Source organism: Chinchilla lanigera, unplaced genomic scaffold (genome assembly GCF_000276665.1).
Source record: "Chinchilla lanigera isolate Chin_1 unplaced genomic scaffold, ChiLan1.0 scaffold00007, whole genome shotgun sequence".
Taxonomy (NCBI): Eukaryota; Metazoa; Chordata; class Mammalia; order Rodentia; family Chinchillidae; genus Chinchilla; species Chinchilla lanigera.
In genome coordinates, this window is record NW_004955408.1 from 6282688 (window position 1) to 6304572 (window position 21885).

General features: G+C 46.5%; 1 protein-coding gene across 5 annotated transcripts in view; it reads right to left on the reverse strand.

Moving 5' to 3' along the window:
- Positions 1–21885, reverse strand: part of Glra1 (glycine receptor, alpha 1) — a 97075-nt gene that overhangs the window by 46596 nt on the left and 28594 nt on the right. For all 5 annotated transcript variants that reach the window (XM_005376175.1, XM_005376173.1, XM_005376177.2 and 2 more), the window contains exons 2-3: positions 16775–16902; positions 9966–10033 (exon numbers count right to left, since the gene is read on the reverse strand). In XM_005376175.1, the coding sequence (XP_005376232.1) occupies positions 9966–10033; positions 16775–16902 (196 nt within the window). The remainder of the gene's footprint in view (positions 1–9965; positions 10034–16774; positions 16903–21885) is intronic.

Here is a 21885-nt window from a genome sequence, read left to right on the forward strand (position 1 = left end):
TCTCTGGTACCGGGAACCGAACTCACGACCTTGCACTTGCCAGGCAGGCGCTTTGCTGCTGAGCTAAATCCCCAGCCCCCCTTCTTTTATTCTTTAAAAAAAAAAAAAAAACACCAAAAAAACCCATACTTATCCCATTGTTCTTGCCACTTTCTGAAGCAGTTCTGGAAGTCCTCTTTTGTGAGTGTCTTTTTATGGCTACCTCACTTTCCTGATTTGATTTAAGAACATTATGGCAATTGAAGATATTGTCACATGTCAAATGAAAATATTGCCATGTGTCCTCATCCAAATCATTATTCACTGGATCTGGCCCTGTGTGACTTATGGCCCTTCCTGAAAGTCAAAATGACCAGGAAAAGAGAATGTTTTGAGCCAATGTATGACACTGAGGCAGCCATGATAGTGCAACTGAAAATGTGAAAGAGGATTTTCAGAGCTGCTTCAGAAAGTGGTAAGAATGATAAGTGTATTCATAGTTAGGGGAAGTATTTTGGGGTGGATTAATGGTAACATTTCTTTTACTGTAGTAAACTTTTAAAAATAAACATTCCCCGTAGTTTTTGATCACACCACCTATATTAAAACACACGCACACACATCACCCAATGACTCTGAAACTTTGCCAAATGGCCCAATTTGAGAGATATACCATGTTCATAGAGTATTGCAACTCCTTCCCAAGTTGACCCGTAAACTCCATGTAATCCCAGTCAAAATCTGAGGGAATTTTTATAGTATTTAAAAAGCTGATTCTAAAGTTCATAAATATAAGCAAATGGGCTGAGAAGGCCAAGAAAACCTTAGAGGAGAAGAAGAGGGCTTCTCTACCACATACGGAGGGAAAATTTTAACTCACAGCAATATTAAAACCATGTTGTACTGGCGCAGGAACAGACAAGACAGTGGAGCAATAAACTAGAATGAGAGAGGAGAAATGTATATATGGGGATTTAGTGTGGGAGGAAGCATTTCAAATTGGTGGAGAAATAATGGCTCTTTAAAAATGGCACTGGAATACCTGCTACCTCATCAGAGAAAAATAGAGTTAAACAACCGACAAACACTTTCTAGAAAATTAGACGCCAAATGGATGAAGGAGGTATACATATTTAAAAATAAACCCTATATATTATTCAAAATGCCCAGTCAGCATATCACAGATGTTCTCATTTACTGAGAATTTGGAGTGCAAATTAAAAATGACAAGGAGGTCCCGTTTTGAAAATCACATTTGGTGAAGATAAAAAGCTTGATAACATCGTGGTTTGGCACAGATTAAGAGAAATGAATACTATTATAGGGGATATAAATTATTAAAGCTTCTCTAGAAGGGAGCTGGGTAATAACATCTGTCAAAATATTTTTTAAGAAGTGCATGTTCTTTGATAAAGCAATTCCACTTCTGGAATGCATTCTAAGGAAATGCACATGGAGCTCTGCACAAGGATGCTGTGGTGCGAGCTGTAAGAGTGATCAGCTGGGTAGACCTAAAGGCTCGTCAGGAGAGAAGTGGTGAAACACCCCAAAATGATGTGTGTCCATGCCATGCGCTTTTAGAGGGAGGCCACAAAGTCTGTAGGCACAGATTGTAGCATGTTTGTCATGTATTTAATGTAGTGTTAATAAACCATTCATTACGTCTGCTCCCCTGTTTACAAATTGTGTGATGTGTACGAAGTTCAAAAGACTGAAGTAGGCATGGGTAGAGTAGTACTCGGAGAGATGACAAGTCACAGTGGAGGTAGACAAAGCAAACTGCATTGTACCACCTTATTTATACAAGATGTGTACCTGTATCTTGTGTGTGTGTGTGTACACCTGTATCTAAATGTACGTACAGTCAAGGAAAAGATGACAGTAGTGTGTTTACTTGTAGTGTTTAGCTCAGGGCAGAATAATGGGAATTGGAGGGTTGGGAGGGCAGAACAGGACCGTTATTTCTCTCTTGCTCTCTTTTCTAATGAAACAAGCTTGTAACATCAGGCACTTCAGTATTATGGGGTAGTTAAAAGTGTTCTAAGGTATTGCTGTCCACAAGTATATCATGAGTCCATGCTGTGACATAGCTACAGAAATGGGAAGACCTTTGAAGTTGATGTGTAGAAGACGGTTTCAAGGTTCTGTAGATGTCCCCTGGGGTTCACTGGGGGTGGCAGAGGTTGAGAGAGAGGACAAGGGAGTGAGATTTCTGGCTCGTGCTCCACTTCAGCCACGACAACCCATTTCAATCTGTTTATTAAAAGCGATGTGCAGTGGCACAGGACTGTAATCCCAGCACTCAGGAGGATTCTTGGGAGCTCCAGACCAGACTGGGCTACACAGTGAGCTCAAGGACAGCCTGCACTGCATAGCGAGACCCTGTCTCAAACAAACAAACAAACAAAAAAAGGGATGTGTAAGATTCATATTAAACAGAATATGGAGGGGGGGCAGCTGTTAACAGTAAGCTCTGAAGTCAATAACCCTAAATAAGGAGGAGGATGGCCTCCACTTTCCCATGCTTTGAGCACTCCTGGGTTTATTTCTTGGGGAAATCAGTGCACTTGGTGAAGCCCTAACTCCCAGCAATCTAAGATGAGAACCTCAGATGGTGAATGGATTGAAAAGTCAAGAGGATGCTCGGAAGAGCGCGGCCGAGGGAGGTGCCGAGAGAGCCCCTCAGCCATTTGAAGGGCTGTTCGGTAAGTAGATTGGCTCCCTGCGGCAGCAGGGTCAGAGTAAAACCGTGGGCAGATGGAGACTGAGAGTTGTGCAGAGATGAAGGCACCATCTTGGAGGCAGGAGGTTCTTTATCCCTATAGTGTGCAAACAGGAATCACTTAGCTGTGATGTTTGTGGCACGGATTCATTCCTGCAGCGCCTGGGGTTAGAGAGCTTCTAAGGATATTCCTTCCCCTGAGTATTGGTTCACTCCTATGCATCCAGGCAATGTGTGGGGCTCTAGCCATGCAGGGTGACTGAGAGGGGCAAGCTCCCCACTCACTACAGAAGCAAACGAGGCAACAGACACGTGAGTTTGACAGTTTCGATATTGTTCCAAAGATGGTAGAACGAGGTGATATGGGAGAGAGCAACTGAAAAGGTGGGGGGAGATATTTTCGGTCCAAGTGGAGGCTAAAAAGATAGCGGGGAGGAGACCTAAGGAATGAGCAGGAGCCAGTAATGCACAGGTCTTCCTGGGAAGAGGGAGCAGGCTGTAGAAAGAGCACTCAGAAGCTGTTGTAGTGTTCAAGGGAGGAGAATTCTGTGATCAGATTTGGGGTTACAATGACTCCCTAAGAAACCGTGACAAATGGCAGGGGACGGGCGGAGATGGGGGAGGGAGGCCAGTTAGGAGGCCGTGTCTGCCAAGCAGGAGAGCAATGACACTGATGTTAACTGAAGCTGACAACAGCGGAGATGGAAAGCAGGAGAGGGGTCTGAGCTTTACTTGTATGATTCAAAATACCTCTCTGTTCGTTCCGTTGATCCCAACATAGGATGGCAATAGGAAGCAACTACTCCTCGGCCAGTGTGTCAGCAATGAGGTCTTGTTTGCAGGTGCTCCGGGGGAGGGCTGGGCAGGGTCTCCCTGAGACACGTTCTGATAGAGTGGAGCAAGTCTTACTCAGCCTCTTGTTAGGTGGGCAAACCAGGGCGCAGAAGATAGGATGGGGCGGGTCCCTACATGGCTCAGCTGCACGCCCTTCCCATGCCCAGGTGGTGGACTAGCAAGGAGGTCAGGCAGCCTGGGGATCATAACTGACTATGACTTTCATCAGCTGGAAAAACGTGGACGTATTAAGACAATCTGAGCTTCATTTTCCTCATCTGTATAATAAGACTGCTGTATAAGATGAAATAATCCCCATGGTGCACTCACCATGTCTGTCTGGCTCTCAGGAAAGTACTTAGAAAAGGACAAACACCAAGACCAAAACAGAAGAGTTTTTTGAAAGACTTATTTTCATGTTGTCTTTGTTTCCACTTGCCTTTTGTTGTACGGAGGCCCCTGAAATTACTTTCCCCAATTTTATGTATATTCCCTCCCTTCTCCCATTCCCCCTTGTCAAGCCTGCTGGGTGCTGTCCTTTCTTACCCCCCCTTTTTTTTTTATAAGATTATTCATAATAGTCACTCAAAGAACAATATACAAGTGAGTGCAGGAAATCTGACCATACACTAGGACCAAGGAATCTACTCTAGGGCCTGGATCCCACAGAAATGTCCTGCATGAGTCCAGATGAATACCTAGAGCTCATAACAATGCCTCCCATGAGTCCCCCTGGAGGCCCAGAGCCCAATTTTTTTTTTTTTTTTTTTTTTTGTTAACCTTGTCTTCCCTTTGCTTGGGGCATCAAACTCAGGGCCTCATGCACACTAGGCAACTGTGCTACCCCTGAGCTACACACTGGCTCTTCCTCTCTTTTCCTGCTTGCTTTCCTTCTCTTTTGGCACCACTGAACATGCATTGTCTTTTCCAAAATCCTTCATCCTTTGGGTCACCCACTGACGCTGTTCTCCCTGGAAGAGTAGCAAGACCAGGTTGTTACTTTAGCAAAAACTAAAAATCACACAAGAGCCCTTTCATAATGCCTGCACATATTACATACTTGGGGGTGTTAGCCACGGTCACTATTGCTTGTTATTCTCTGTGTCGCATAGCATCCTGTGCACACCTCTGCCATCTCACTCATCATACTGTGCTATTACCTTTGGTTTCTCTGTCCGGTAGACCCCTCGAAAGCAGAGACCTACTATTTACTGATGCTGCATTCCTGCTTGCTTCTAAAACCTTGGGAGGATGATAATGCTCTTCTGGTGGGGTCCCATGGCTTCCTTTAGGTCATGAAATGTGAGCAGAACTAGTATCTTTCCCTTACAGGTGAAAAGGATTTACTGGCCTGTTGTTAGGAATTGAATGTTGGTGTCCCCCTGATGGAGACCACTATGAAGTGGCTCTGAATGGGATTTAATATTAATCAATTGGCTTTTCATGTTTACTTGGGAGTTGTCTCAAGCTTAGGCACCTTATCTTAAGATGGGCAGTTCACTCATAGTAAATAAATCTCTATGGGTCACTGGTCACCGCTGAGGCTTATATTGGCCTGTGAAGCTGTGACACCTCAAGGACAAGGAGACTGTAGCTGAGGACATTTGGCTCCAACCCCAATTAACTACAAGGAGACTGCAGCTGCGGAGTCCACACTCCTACAATAAATAACAACCTAAGGATAAGAGAGTTTTCCTGATTGACGTAATTTGCTACTTGAGAAAATTTTTCCACGGTCCTGCGAGAATCCCACGTTTTCTTGAGTATCCTCCTCCTTTGTTTGAAAACCAAATAAATACGGGCCACCCAAAAAAGTCTTTGGCTAACTCAAAAAATACTAAAGCTATAAGAGAGTTAGTCCCTCTTAGAGCCCTAAAATCATTGCCATTGTCTCATTTATTTAAGCCTTCGCCTTCCACTCGCTTGGGAGATTGCAGGCCTAATCAGCCTGCAATAACAGGGTTATTTAACCTGGTTTCTGATATCCCCCAAAACTCATATGCTGCATCTCTAATCTCCACTGTGGATGTTTGGAAATAGAGCCTTCAGGGAGGCAAAATAAGGTCAGGAATGCAAGGCCCTCATCTAATATGATTAATGTCCTTAGAAGTAGAGGAAGAGACACCAGATCTCTCCCTGTCTCTCTGCATGCAGAGAGAAGATGCCTTGTGAGGACACAGGGAGAAGGCAGCTGTCTATAAGCAGGAAGAGGATCCCACCAGAAACCAACCCTGGTGGCCCCTTGATCTAGGATTTTTAGCCTCTGGACTGCAACAAAGTAATTTTCTATTATTTAAGCACACCAGCCTGTGGTATTTTGCTATAGAGCCCAAGCTGACTAATACACCAGTGTTCACTGCTTCAGCTCATTCTTCCCTTTTATGGCAAAGATGAAATCCCATGTTGGTGTGGAAGTGCAACACTGACACATCACAGGGAGGACAGTCACCCCGGATGCTCTAGATCTGCAGTGAACTTTGCAGAGAGAGAATTTGTCACTGAGGGAAAACCTCGAACAGAACCCTAACCCTAGAACCCTTGCCACATTTAGCATATATAGGCACCTTCACAATGAGGTGGAAAGAATATGTGATTACAGAGAGAATAGGAAACAGAAACAAACACCGAGGAAGGCATTTCCTTATGTTTACATGTTGGAGTCCTTGTCTTATTAGTTTAGTTGGTTTGTTTTTGTTGTTTTGATACTGGCGCTTGTTTTCTTCCTGTACAGATTCCCTCCACAATGTACCACCATACTGCACCCTGCATAGGCACGCTGCCTTTATACCTCCAAAACTGTGAGCTAAATAAACCTTCTCAAGTAGTTCAGGTATGAGTCTCAGGAATTTCATTATAGTAATGTGAGGCTGACTAATGCACCTGGCTCCTTGTCTCCTGATTTAGGGCTCTGTCTGTTGTCCCTTACTATCTACAAATAAGGCCAACCTTGAGGGCTGTCATTGCTTAGGCTGTCATTAATTTCCAGGGGTCCTGGCTACTGTGTTCCAGGCTATCCTGACCCTTGAGAGAGAGGCTGGAGCACACATCCTAATAATAGAAATACTGGGATTCAAGACAAAAGATGCCAACACACACATGTGCACACACACACACACACTCTTTGTGTGCCATAAATTCCAGGTATATGTCCCCTGTATGTGCACAATCACATGTATGCCTACACACATATAGATACTCTTGACACTTGCGTACTAATATTCAGTTAAATATCTTTTCACTTATTTGCATGTACATATATTTACATACACCTCAGTATACAAATGAAAATGTGATGGCTCACATGCTGATACATTCTCAAACATTATATTTACTCATATTTACACACAAACACATGAATAAAAATATTAAATTTCCTTCATATTTGCTTTTTTTTTGAGAGAGGGTCTTTCCATGTAGTCCAGGTTGGCATTGAATTTGTGATCCTTCTGTCTCAGTGTACATTCACTCTTAAGACTGTCCCATATCCTGTATCTACACTTACTCACAGATACATGCATATCCATGTTTATACATTACATACATGTACACAGAAATGTACATGATTATGTTAATCATTCCACATGGTGTACATATGTCTCTTTGAGGTTGTGCATCTACTACATTGAAATGAGCACGCTTGCATACACGGGTCTATGTGCCCCTGTGTGATCCCATAATTCTGTCGTGGACAAGTGGACGTGCATGACACACAGACACACGGATGCTGCTGTGCGCACACTTATACACCCTCACAGCGCTTGTGTTTAGACAAGCTGGCTGGTTCCTTCTGGAGTTCAGCTCCAGGTCTTTCTCTTCTGGGCTGTCTGAGGGCTGCCCTAGGTCAGGACCTGTTTCTTTCTCCCCCTTGTGTATTCCTGCTTTGACTTGGGCCTTCCTCATGCTGCAGAGATTCAGAGCATCCCTGGGAAGGTCAGATGAAGGACGGACGGACAGCTCAGCCCTCCGCCTCCCTGGAGGGTATGGGTAGGGACCCCTTGGCTTTGCTGCCGCCTCTCTCTGCTCTCCTGTACTAACTCTGGTAAAGAAAGCTATGCCCTCGGGGGAAGGCAGCAGTCAGGCCCGGGGCTCCAGCTGTGTCTAGAGCTGCTCTATTTCCCTGCTGTGCCCGGAGAACTAACCTAGCCAGAAGTTTCTGACCCTGGACTCTGACCAGATTGCCGGGGTCCTTGGTGCATAGCAGCCCCCACTGTGATTGGAGAGGCAGCGTCGTGGGCTGCCTGTGCCTCTCCTAGCTGCGTGTTCACGGACAAGTGCATCCTCTCTGGCCTGTTTCCATGTCCGCTCGAACTCCCTACAATGATTTGTTTTTTGTTTTCGCTTTTTGGTACCAAGAATCGAACTCAGTATGGAATATGCCTACTAGGAAACCACAAGGTCTACCCTGCTCTGCACTTCCTCTAGTAAATAAGGACCCAGCGACCTCCCCTGTGGGCCACCCCATGGAAGCACATCGTTGTGAGCCTTCTTTTGCATGGCAGGGGGCTGTCTCCTCTTGTGGAGTATCCTCATTGTTTCCCCTGAGGTGTGCCCAGCCTGGCACTGTCGGGGGTTGGATTTCCACTTCTGACAACACAGGTTGTTGCTGACATGTGCACTGTGGATCTCCAGCCCGCCGATTTCTCAGGGCAGTGCTCCTTGGTGCTGTGGCAGTGTGGTGCAGGACAAACCCTTATCTATGGGTTGAGAGGATGGAGCTTTCTCCTGCTGGTAACTAGCTGGCCCTGTGATGTGCTCTCGCCTGGTCTTAGTCCCTTCAGCTATAAAATGAGGGACATGGTGTGCACTGCTCCTGCTACCCAGAGTGGTTCCTGAGACCCAGCTCTCGGTGAGTGTGGAAATGTGCTGGAAATGACAGGCGGCATCTAGTAAGAGTAGCTACTTTCACTGGTGTCAGACACCGTGCCTAACTTCCCGTGCTCTGTGTCTGAATCCTCACATCAGGCCAGGAGGTGGATGCGATCGGTGTCTCCATTTCTCAGACAAGGACATAGACTTTGGTTACCTTGTCCAAGCTTCCAGAGCTGTCCTGTCTCTGTAGAAATCTGAGTGCTGAAGGGATGAAGTCAGGAGAGATAGACAGAAGACGGGGGAAGGCAGGGGGACGCCAAGGCTCAGAGAAGTCCAGGGATTGCCTAAGAGCACACAGCTCCTCAGTGACTGTGTTGGGGCTTCAGTGGCCCAAACCCTATCATCAATATCACCATCATCACCACCACCACCACCATCATCATCAAAACCACGGAGTGGACAGAGCACTTACTGTGATAAGCATTTGCTTCACACAACACACATGAAAACTGAATGAGGTCAGTATATTAATCGCCACTGGTGTTTTACAGGTTAAGAAACTGAGGCATAAAGACGTGCAGCAGGAAATCCATGGTTTAGAGGATTTTAAGGCCGTAGCATGTATAGGACTTGGCAGGAGCATAGCTAGGCTCTCACTCTACTTCTAAGGTTAACTTTAAGCTGCACTGATTTTGTTTTACAAGATAGCTTACTTCCTTTAAGTAAGAACAACTGATATATATATATATATTTTTTTTTCCAGGTGTGTGTGTGTGTGTGTGTGTGTGTGTGTGTGTGTGTATGTATGTATATGTGTGGTAGTTTTGGGGACCGAGCCCAGGGCCCACTAACCACCAAGATATACCAGCTATTTTTATTTTGTTATTTTAAGACACGGTCATGCTAAGTTGTGCAGGCTAGCCCTGAACTCATGATCTTTCTGCCTCAGCCTCCCAAATAGCTGGGATTATAGGTCTGTACCACAGCACTCAGAAAAATTGACTTTTTTCAAGAACTGAGAAAAATTTCTAATAGAATAGTCACCCATGATAGAAATTTAAAACATACAGCTATACTGACAGAATAAAAGAAGAATTGTGTGTAAGCCCATGAGTCAGGGATAATCGCTATTAACATTTACCAATCTCTGATGTGTAGTCTTTTTCTAGCGTAATTATTTTAAACTTTTTATCGTAGAAAATTTTAAACACATTCAAAAATAGAGCAAATAGTACAGTTAATGCGGTCTATCCTTTCAGCTTCTATCCCCATCAGTCTTCTGCCATTTTTTCAGCTTCATTTGAAACCCTTGAGCAGGTCTCTACATTTTATTTTAATCTAAAAATGTAGACTGGTGAAGAACTGTGTTTTTGTAATGCTGAATGTTGGACACGTGGCAGCCCTGTTTGTCCTTGTGACCACCGCAGATGGCATGTCTTTATGCAAAGCTAAAGGCTGAACAAGACAGTAAAAACATTGGAGCCTCGTGGTACAGCCCCAGAGACCTGACAAAAACACCGGATTCTCCACCTCCTTGGGGAAGACCAAGGCAGAGGATACATATTTCAGCGGGAGAGCCATCCTCAGCAGGAAATAGCAGCTTGTATTTTGACTCACTCACCATGGTTGTCTCAGCAATGGAACCAAAGCTGTTGATGAAAATGTTGCAGCTCACATTCACCGGGGGACCTGCCAATCAAGAGAGATCCGTGCTTAGCTTCCTGGGGAAGGAGAGACCCACAGGCTGGGGCCCAAGCCTGGAGCTGACTTCAGAAAAGAACCCCCTCGGGGGAGTAGCCTCTTGCTACCCCTCCACCCCATCCCAAACACCCTGGAGTCCCAGCCTCCACTTAACATCTCTATGCCAGATTCCCTCATCCGCAGGTGAGCAGCAGGTACAGAACACCAGAGGCTGAGCTGCGATGTACTTTCATTAACACAGGATGATTCATCATCCTGCCATATGGTTGAAATCTCTTCCCCAAGCCCCATCGGCTGCCTTCTAATTTGTGTCTGAAATGTATTTATGGCTACAACATTTGGAAGCCGTCTTGGGACTCAGAAGGAACAGCAAGTTCCTTGCCTTGAACTTATGAACTAAGAATGATTATCTGGAAGGGCAGTGGTGGGAAGTGCCAGCTGAGGAATCCAGAGGGACCCTCAAGGAAAGCCCACTGGTCTTTGTTAAATATTGTCCAGGCAAGGGTTTTGAATCTTCCTGCAAAGGTGAGGGAGGAAGTGGAGGAGTATTCGCTGCTTTGGCATCTCATTGCTGGAGGGAGCTCAGTCTAGTGCAGGCGCAGTCTCTTCCTTTTGTCCTATTAATTAAGGGAGTTACCATTTACCAACTATTACCGGGTTTGCTCGTGTGCCGAGAGTATCACTACCAATACCTCGTTCTAGCCCCTCAGCAACTCCCTGAGAAGGTGTGCTATTACCTCTCTTTTACACACAGGAAACAGAGGCTCAGAGAGGATGAGTGGTCTGTTCATGGCCATTATTAGTAGATAGTTGAGCCAGGGTCTGAGTTCAGATTTGTCTAACTCTAAACATGATGATCTTAATGGCTACACTGTAGGAAAGAGATTCAGAGGAGAAAGAGGTGAGCTCATTGTCACACAGGGCAGGATCCAGAGTATTAAGCATTGGGCTGACGCACGAGGGAGTAACCGGAGGGGAGGTAAGATCCCAAGTGACACCGATAGACAGTAGAGCTCAGGTGAGGGAGGCTCTGACAGGAAGGGTTCATAAAGCGATGACCTTGAGTTGACCTTGACGGTGGTTAGGACTTGATCATAAGTCATGATCCTCATGAAGACTGGAATTTGTGAATTTTCTTAGGTCCGGTTTCTTGATCCCCATGTGGGACGGAGGTAGGCAGGGAAGAATTATCGTTCTTGTTTCATCAATGACCATATAGAGTTTCATTACCTTACTTGGGCTCATTTAGCTAAAAGAGGGTAGAACCAAGGTTTTCTGATTGTGGAAAGAGTAGATATCACTATGTCCTCTGTTATGCACTCCATGTTATCATTCTTAGAAAAGTTTCCCCAAACGTTGCACCCAAACTCAGCTATGTTTTTCTTTTTTCTTTTTTTTTTTTTTGTCTCTTTGAGACAGGGTCTCCCTAAGCAGTTCAGGCTGGCCTCGAACTCACAATGATCCTCCTGCCTCAGCCTCCCAAGTGCTGGGATTACAAGCATGTGCCACCATACCTGGCAGATTTTCTTTTTTTCCCAGAAATTTGGGTGGATAAGAGAGGACTTAGTCTTGGGGTGAGAATCCAGGGTTTTCCTTCTCAGGGAGTTCAAGACTTCTGGGATTTACATGTAATTTCAGTGTTTATTGGCTGCTTGACCTTACAGGTGTGTCATCCATGTGTGTGTATATGTGTGTGTGCATGTGTGTGTGTGTGTGTATTACTGGAGATTGAACCCAGGGCTTTCATACTGAGCTACATCTTCACCTCTTTGTAAAATTTTGAGACAGGGTCTCACTCAGTCCTTAAGTTGCCCAGGCTGGGCTTGAACTTTTGATCTTCTTGCCTCAGCCTCCTAGAATGCTAGGATCACAGGCATGTGCCGCAGTGTCCAGCCCACCTCTTCAGTTTTGTGGGTCTTAGTTTCTCTGTCATTCCCCTCCCATGGAGGGACAGTAGCTCTTAATCTAGGTAGTCCTTCTCAGCTCCAGAGGTTTGGCATTCTCTTACGGAAACAATCCATTTGAAATCTGTTTGAACTTCAGGGTTCTAAGCTTTCAGGGCTGGAAGGATTCCTTACAAGTCACCTCATCCACTGGTCCCCCACCTGATGTGCAGACAAGGCTATTTGCAGCTGGGTCACCTGGGAAACTTGTCAAATTGCAGATTCTTTGGCCTGGCCCTGCGCTAAGTGAACTCAGATCTGTGGACATTAGTCCAGACAGTATTCACTGAGCTACACAGCCAGGCTCGAGGACTTCTGCAAGAGACCGGCTTCCCATGTGAGACTGAGGTCCTGAACAGCTCCAGCGGTGGGGAATTCACTGCGCCGGGAGCAGCCCTTTCCATGGCTGGGTAGCGCTCTGTGCTAACAAATTGCTTCCTTCTCCTGACTGGAGATCTGCCTCATTGTCATTTCCACCTAAATAAACAAAGGCCTATTTTTTTCCCCTCATTTATCCTCGGCCTCAAATTTTTCTTTTTTTTTTTTTAGCCTCATACCATCAAGATGCTCCAAAGAGTTACTGCCCGCGCCTCCGAACGACGGGCACACAGTTCCCACTCAGGCCTGTGAGCGTCTGGCACTGTGACTCTCATATAAATTAGATCCTGATTTATGTGTGAGAGAGGGCATCAGCCAAAGGGACCCCATGGGGCGGCGTGGTTCATTGATATAAATCTGAAATTAAATTATCTTGAGAAAATTACAATCCAGCTGCCTTTGGCAGTGGGGATAATATATATATTTCATTAAATATTAAAGTTTAATTTTGCTTTTGTATATGTGCTTGCATTGGGCTGTACCCCTGATCCTGAGAAGCATTATAATATATAAAATCTTAGAGAAGACACAGCACACTGGAGCTTGGAGGAACAAGTCTCATTGGGTCATTTCATAGATGCTGCAAAGAGGCCCAGGTACTGTCAGGATTTATTCAGGGTCACACGTATCAGGTAAGTAGCACTCTTTCCTTCCAAATTATAATTGGCATTGGCTCTTAACTCAGCAGGCAGTGCCTGCAGGTCCTGGCCACCCTTTTCTTCAGGAGGGGTCAGGAGCAGGGAAATTTCTGGTGTCTCAGGAAGCTGCCGAGTGATTAATCACTCTGTAAGGTTTTCAGACAGCGCTGGCCTCTACCTTTGTGTTGGGGTCACTGGAGGCCTGACCTGCGGGCTTTTTTAGGAGCTCTGTGATTTGTCTGGGGCCCTTGGGAATCTTTGTGGCCCAGTGGAGGTGCGAAAGGAATCATGGGACTTAAGCGGGCAGACACCTTCTCCTGCCAAACTTCCAGCCCTCACCATAAGGGAGACCCTTTTCCTGGCTTTTGGGATGAGGTACAGGAAGCTGCATCTTACTTCAAGTCAGGAGGGGGCCAAAGGGGTTAGAGTGTGATGGGGGGGGCCATGCTGTTATCCAGCCCTGCAGATCTGCGTTCTGAGTACCCTGAAAATCGGGAGGGGAAGGGCCCTGACTCAGTGGTCTGAATTAAATCTTTTTTCTTAGGGGCTGGGGATTTAGCTCAGTGGTACAGCACCTGCCTGGCAAGTGCAAGGTCGTGAGTTCGATTCCTGGTACCAGAAAAGTAAACCAAAAAATAAAAAAAAAAAAAAAAAAAAAAAAGTAAACCAAAAAAAAAAAAAAAATTTAAAAAAAATAAATTTTTTTTCTTAAAAATGTCAACTGCTAGTTGGGGGTGGTGGTACATGACTCTAAGCCCCATACTCTGGGAGGCTGAGGCAGGAGGATTGCAAGTTCGAGCCCAGCCTGGGTGACCAGTGACTTAGTGAGGCCCTGTCTCAAAATAAAAATAAAAAGGACTGTGGATAGTTCAGCACAAAGTCCTGCATTTCATGTCTAGTATCACCAGCAAACCGAACCAAACCCAACCACAATCCATTGCTGTGTAAGAGAGCAAATAAACAAATAAAGCATTAGACAAAGAATGGAGTCAGAGTAGCTGGGTGAAAAAATCCTTGGTCAAAAAGTTACTGGTCACCAGGTATGGTCTTACACACCTGTAATCCCAGCACTCAGGAGGCTGAGGCAGGGTTGCTGTGAGTTCTAGGCCAGCATGGGTTACACAGTGAGACTGTCTCAAAAACAAAACAAAACAAAACAAAACAAAACTAAAACAAAAGTCCCTGGTCTTTAGAGCCTTGGTTTTGTAGTCATTTAAAAGCCAGTAAGTTTGCTAGCTCACTTGTCCATTCATTTATGAAAGGTTAGTTGAGGGCTTTCCATGCCCCAGGTTTGGTGATATGCACAGAGGAAAACTGGGACACGGACCCCTGGTGCACCCACATTTGGCATATGAGCAAGACAGGACTCCTCCGCTCAGGATGGAGTTCTGAGAGAGCCCACCAGGGGGCGTAGCGGACTGGAATTCTCAACATCGGCCTAGGGCGGAGGATTCAACCTGGTGGCTGAGGGCCATAGCCAGTTCTCAACAAGTTTGGTTCGGCCAATGGTGCTTTTAAAAGACATGGTTGAGTTTCCAGTTTGGAAGCGTTCATGCAGAACCCCGACTTAAGTCCAGTCTTGGAAGGCCTGGCTACCCAGAGCTGCATTCGTTCCCTCCCGGCAGACATGGGCAGGAGCGGAGAAGTGGTTGCCCTTAGCTGAGCGCTGTTTTGTTTTTCTCCTCTTATCCCCATCTTACCGCATTCATGGGCGCGGCCCGCGTGGCCCCTCTGGCTATGTGAGATTGGGACTCTGGTGAAGAGTGCCGTGACAGCAGCGTTGGCCCTGACTTTCCTGTCCCTGGAGGAACCACGGTTAAGCCACTGGTGATGGAGGGTATGGCCTCAGGAGCAAGGTGCAAGGAAGGCGGCTGCAGAGGGCTGGGAGGTGGCCCCAAGCACAGGCCCCCGCGGATCTCCTGATCCTTTTCTATTTACAGAGCTGCACGGAGTGTGGGGCGCACACTCGGAAGGGGGCTTGGAGAACAGGGGCAAAGGAGGCAAATGTTAGGGAGCTGCGGGCCGCTGTCACACCCTTGTTGGCTGTTGGGCTTGAGCCAGAGGAGCAGTGAAGAAGGGCATCTGGAATCAGGGATTGATGGGAGGCTGACTGGGGCCCTAGGAGTAAGATTTTGTTTGTTTGGGTTTTGGAGACATGATTGTGCTCTGTAATCTAAGTTGGCCTTGAACTCACTATGTTGCCCAGGCTAGCCCTGAACACGTGATGATCCTCCTGTTTCAGCCTTTCAAGTGCTGGGATTTCAAGTTTATGTCACTGCCTAGAATAAATTTTTACTGGGGTTCTGAAAAGGTCACAGTGCACAGACTCCCAAGGAGGTCTTAAAAATGGCCTCTCTGAACTTTACCTAGGCGCTGTGAGACACTTACAGCTTTCTAAGGCGTCAGTGAACGCTGAGACCCAGCCTCCCTTGTTCTAGACACTCAGATCCCGCACAGCTATGAGGGCGAACGAACCTTCTCAGCTGGCCTGGACTAGGGTTTGTGATCTAGCAAACCAGGGGGCACATCTGGCTTACAAATATGTCTTATTTGAATTTCTGTGTTACGAATAAGTTTCACAAGGACCTTGACTTCTGGCTTTACTTAGAATCCTGGGAGATTCGGCAACATGGAGCCTGTATTCCTATAAGCTGCAGGCTTGGAGGAGGCTTCCCTTTCCAAGAAGCTTGTACGTCTTTTTATCCACAGTCTCTACCATTCCCTATTATCTCACTTTTGCTGATTATCTGACTTTTGGCTCAACTAAGTTCCCTTTCTAGGCTTGGCAGCACTTGAAATGGTGATTCTGATCTAGACGAGATATTTTCAGAATTATTCTTTCTCTCTGGGAAACTTCCAGCACACGCATTTGTGTGGGGAGCCCCTTATCAAAGCAAACAAAAGTGGGGGGAAGTAAAAAGAATGAAGGTGTGTTACACGCACCAACTCCCCACGGTGGAGATAATCATTACACACTGCCAGCGTGGGCTAATGCAAATGTAAAATATTAAAAACAGGGAAATAACAAAGTTTTAAAAAATAAAATCCAGGAGATAGAGCTGTTAACATGAATAAAAACAAATAGCCCGGCATGGTGTCACACGCCTGTAATCCCAGCACTCTGGGAGGCTGAGGCAGGAGGATCGTTGCGAGTTCGAGGCCAGCCTGGGCTACAAAGTGAGCTCAAGGCCAGCCTGAACTGCATAGCGAGACCCTGTCTCAGAAAGACAAAAACAAAACAAAACAAAACAAAAACCAAATAAAAGTGGAGCTGCTTGAGGAGAAGTAGAGGAGGAGTTGCTCATCGCCTTCCCCCAACATCTCCCTTTTGGGGCACCTGGTGGAAGCCCTGCAATTCCAGGAAGATCGTGTTTGAACACTCCAGATGTAGCCAATCCCATCACTGCAGAGCTGCGGAATTGAGGGTCCAGAGAGAGGGAGAGCTAACCAAGCTCAGAGAGTATGCCTGTGACCAAGCCAAGACTCGAATCTACCGTGCCACCTTCCCTGTCCATCCTCTAGCACACCAGAGGCAGCAGCTCAGTCTTGATTCAGTACTGACTCCAAGCAGCTGAAGGTACTGAGGCACTTGACCCTCTGAGGCTCTGTCCGGGTTTGGCGGGAGAAAAGGTTGAATGATTAGCAGCGCTGGCCTGGGTAGAGAAGAAAGGACCACGGGATTCATACCGTGTGCACACAGTACCATGCTGTTTGCTTCTACCAGCAGGGAAAGCATGCTCCAGTGGATATGAAAGGAATGTTTTCTCTACCTTTAAAATTGGGCCTGATCCTGGCATCGTATCCAGAAGTTCTCCCCATGAGCTTATCCAGGAAATCAGAGGGTGACATAGACTTGGGAGCAGAGCGGGCGGCTTCGGCCTCCTTGGAAGCAGCGAGGCTAAAGGAGAGAGGGAAGCAAAGGGTTAACAATGGCTCTTTCTTGCACTGTGATCAGGTCCTGGCCCTGTCCAGCTGCTGCAGAGCTGCCAGGGTGCTCTCCGTGGAGGAATGGGCCATAGGGGTCCTGAAGGAGCGAAGGCCCGGGCCAGAGTGTTCACCCAGCCCACATACAGGCCAGCCTGGGATCCCGGCAGACAGCCGAGCGCCTGATGAGGCTGAGAAGCCAGTGGCTCCTTTAAGGCTTCATCACCGGCACTGCGGCGTCACTGCTGGCTGCTGGGTCTCCCTGGGAGAGGAGACTGAAGGGCCAGCCGTCTGGTACTTTCAGCCCCGAGTTTTGGGTACCTGTGTAAGACAGGTCCAGGGAACGACATAGCCAGCAGGGACTTTACAGTGGAAACAACCCAGACTATCCCCGAGGTTTCTCTTCCGAGTCAGCCATGGATTAAAAAACCAAAACAAAATAAAAGATTTCCAGAGCCAAATGTATTTGAGAATATAAATTTAGCCAGCCGTGTTTACCTCGGGTCTCTATGGAACGTTTAACAGGCTTATGCTGTCATGGCTTTGGGGCAGCTGTCTCATGGAACATCCACTTTAGAAAACGCTCAGTTGGGACTGTTGAGGCCCAGCCGGGGGAGGGAACAACACGGGTCCCAGAGCAGTGAGCAGTGGTCTCTGCCTCTTTGTACCAAGAGCCGGGGATCTGAAATCAAACTACTGTTATCGCTTCTCGTGTTTGCCGTTACCCTCCTTGCAACAAGGCAGTCCCAGATCCTCGTTTGTCCCAGCAGGAGTCGTGAATATCTAAGAACAAGGACCCTCCCCTGCCTCACTCTCAGAGGCACCGGGATTTCACTGTGAAGAACCACCGTTGGGTTCTCTGGGCCCCTGAGATTTCCTGATGCTCCAGGGATGTCAGGAGACGGCCGGAGCCACGTGCCACCCTGCCCCGTGCGCCTGGGGCTGGTGTGTGGAGGAAGCAGAGGTGGGGAGGGAGAGATGTGCGACTCTGGGTCCATTTGTCAGACAGAAGCTTCCGCCACTGTCAAGCAGGGCACAGCACCCCCAGCGTTTGTACTCAGCTTCCCCTGTCCTGCCCCCTGCACCTTTCCTGACTGCATCCATTGTAAATGTTCCAGTGACCGCTCTAAAGGGTGACTCCCAAATCTACATCTCCATTCGCGCCTCTCCTGTAAAGCCTTTTCCTCAGTGGCCAACGCCTGAAGAACTTTGTCCCCTTCTGAGTCCTGTCTGTGCCACACATTCACCTCCCAGAGTGAATGCCACACTTTCGTTCCCACGCTGCCCCTCCAGATCCCAGTGACGCCGGACACACCCATGTGTCTCCGGGCTTCCAGAAACCTCGGGCATCACCTCGCCTCCTCCCACTCTCCTCTCTTGCCCCTCACTCACCAGGAGCCAGGCCGTCATGTGATGTAGGCATTTGTGCTTTTCAAGCATGGATCCTGCTGATTTTTCCTTATTTACTTATTTATTGTTTGTTTGTCCTCTTAATCCCTTACTGTGTGTGCCATGGCTTCCCAGACTTGATTGGTGCTCAGTGATTGCACAGTGAATGAATGAATAAATAATATGCTACTTTATTTAATCAATTATCCTGGCTAGTAGGGAGTGAACATAAATATTTATATATAGATTAACAGTTTAAAAATAATTAGAGAGGCCGGGCGTCATGGTGTATGCCTGTAATCCCAGGACTTGGGAGGCTGAGGCAGGAGGCTCGTTGCAAGTTTGAGGGCAGCCTGGGCTACAAAGTGAGCTCAAGGCCAGCCTGAACTGCATAGTGAGACCTTGTCTCAAAAAGACAAAAAGTAAATAAATAAAAAAATTAGATCTCACACACTGGAATAAAGCCATTGACAGAATTTGACATTTCTTTGAAGATCTGGAAGGCACTCCAGGACTCTTCAGACACTCTTGGTCAGGAATTTGAAGATGCTTCACTCATTGTAAGGAGCTAGTTTTGACGGTGCAGATGAGGGGCAGGTACACTTGCTGGTTTATATGTGTGCAACTATGGATGTGGGAGAGTTTCTGCGATGTGGGTAGGCTACTGTATGTGATGTACATGTGTGTCGTGTGTACAAGTGGATGGGTGTGTAGTGTTAGTGTGCTGGGGTTACAGTGTGCACCAAGATGTTTGTGGATGTGGAGTGGATTGTGCTATGTAGATTAGTGTATACAACCAGGGATATAGCTCGGTGGCGCAGCACCTGCCTGGCACACAAGAGGCCCTGAGTTTGATTTCCAGCACTCGCGCACCCCCCCCAAATTAGCTTCTTAGATTAGTGTGTGCAAAAATGTGAACAACTGTGTTCATGGCAAGTGTGGCATCTGGTATGGGAATTGTGTGTGTGTGTGTGTGTGTGTGTGTGTGTGCTATATAATATATACACTTGGGGTAGAAGATGTGAATAAAATGCCTTTGTAGAAGTATGTTTGTGATGTGTATTTATATATATTTATTTTTGATCTGTATGATGAGATATATAGAATAGTGCAAAAGAGGAAAAGAACAGGTGATTTGGAATCCATCCTACATCGGTCATTTATTACCTGCATCACCTTGGAAAGTTACTTAGCTCTTTCTGAAGTTAATTTGCTTGACTATCAGATCAGTTCTGCACAAGGAGTAGTTGAGATAGCACAGGTGAAAAATGACTGGGTCAGCCTTTGGAATACAGGAGGCTCTCACGCTGCTCTTTTCCCCTCACAGTGTGTGTGTGTGTGTGTGTGTGTGTGTGTGTAGCAGTTCACAGCCAGAAGAGGGATGTTACCTTGTCTCAAACTGCTTTAGGCACGCTACATCCAGCATGGCAGGATGGTCTTTCCAGGTACTGTCCACAGCCACCATCAAGACCTTGTCCCTTTCGGCACAAGATTCGGGGTTGCTCTGTGCTCTGTTGTGAGCAGAGGTGGGCGATGTACAACTTTTCAGTGCCCTTGCTCTCTTCCAGACCCTCTCTAGGAATGGCAGTCATGAAGCTTCCACGAGCTCTGTTCTGTCTCAGCTCCTGCTCTCCCGTAATAGGATTTGGGGACATAGTCCTCCCTCCCCAACCACTAGAGCGCACACGCCATTGCTTGGCCCTCAGACCTCTTTCATAAGCCCGAATCCTATTAGGCAGTACAGTGGGAGAATGAATCCGCCCCAAATTATCCCACACCACTTGCTATGAGCATAAAGTGCCATTTAATAGTGGAATCATCCCCAAAGCTGACGGCTCCTCTGCTTACTCTAGGTCTCATTTCTGTTGGTCATTTGTCCATTGTCTCACTCAAAGCCCCGGCGCTGAGCAGCACTGGAGGTGACCAAGACTCTGAAAGGTTAAGTAACTGGCTTCAGGTTACACAGTAGTTTTATGGGAGATGGGGTTAGAACTCAGCTTTCAAGGGCTGACCCATACAAATGCCACAACGTTTGAAAAAGCCTTTTGTAAATGGCAAAGTGTACAATCCGGATAGTATCTATAACTATTTGTTTCTGAAGCTTGTTACCCATCCTGGAATACCAGGAAAATCAAAGCATCTGTCTTACTTCTGGTGACCCTGACATGCACAATGTTGAATTTAAAACAGAGGAAATATAATCGTTGAATTTAAAACAGAGGAAATACAATTCTCTCTTTAAAATGGAGACCATGTAATTGTGGATTACCAAACAACCCTCTGCTGTGTCAAAGGATTCATATTGAAATTCCTCTGAAATTCTCAGGTCCAGTCTCTCCTCCATATCATTTGCCTGTGATTTCATAATTTCATAATTTTTGCCCTGTGTGTGTTCTACATCTACAATGGCTCCTGAGCCTGAGGCCTTCCCCAGGTCATGGGGGAAGATTGGCAGTCCTGGAAGGCGTTGGAGACACACCGAGCTCTCTGGATTGAAAGACAATTGGCTCAATATTAAGTCAGCATTACTGTGCATATTCAGCAGCAATAAATCACACTCTCCTTCCTCACAGCCCTAGTCCAAAGGTTCCTTTATTTTTCCCCAACACGAAAGCTCCATTCATTTTTATGCCAAAGTAGCCTTTTCCCTCCACTTGATAATCCTGGTACATTTCTGCCTATATTTAGACAGTACAATTTGCACAGGATTATTTTAAGCCCCTCACCCCCGGTGGATCTGTGCTGTGTGCATCTGGGTAGAGTAAATATGCCTCAGGGAGCTCCCGATGCATATTTGGAGCCGTCACCTTGAGGGACTTAAGGATTTGTTTGTGGACCGTGAGGTACTGGACAGAGAAGCTAAGACTGAATCCGCGAGGTGAAATGCTCAATCATTAGGATTTTCTGACCTTGTGAAAGTATTTGGAAATGATGCAAATTGTTTCAGGGATTACTGAATGTTAGGGGTGGATCAGCCTTTGTTGAGGCAGATTTGATGAACAGTAATTTTCAAAAGGTCAGGGAGGTCTTTGGGGACAAAGTTTGCTGCCCCTGACTGAGGGATAATGGTTTATGGTGTCTTCAGTGACAGAATGTTAGGCATCTGTCAATTTTGACTTGGGATCTGTCACCCTAAGAACCTTTGGTACCCGGAGGATCTCAGTTGTGACTCCTAATGACACAGATGATGGAAATGTCCAGAAGTAAAGCTCAACAGAGGGCTGGGGGCAGGGGGATATCACAAAGATGGGGCTGTGTGACCCTCGTCTCTTGGCTTTTAGTCTCCCAAGATAAAAAGATGAGGGGATTAGGAGGAGCACTTCAGGGTCCTCCAGCGGTAGGCCATCCTTATATGTTATATCCTTATATGTCTATAACAGTCCCTCTTTCTCATGCATCTGATCTTGGGATCTGACCTCTTTCATAAGCCCAAATCCTATTAAGCAGTACAGTGGGAGAATGAATTTGCCCCAAATTATCCCACACCACTTGGTATGAGCGTAAAGTGCCATTTCATAGTGGAATCATCCCCAAAGGGGACGATTGGACAGGTGACCAACAGACTTGA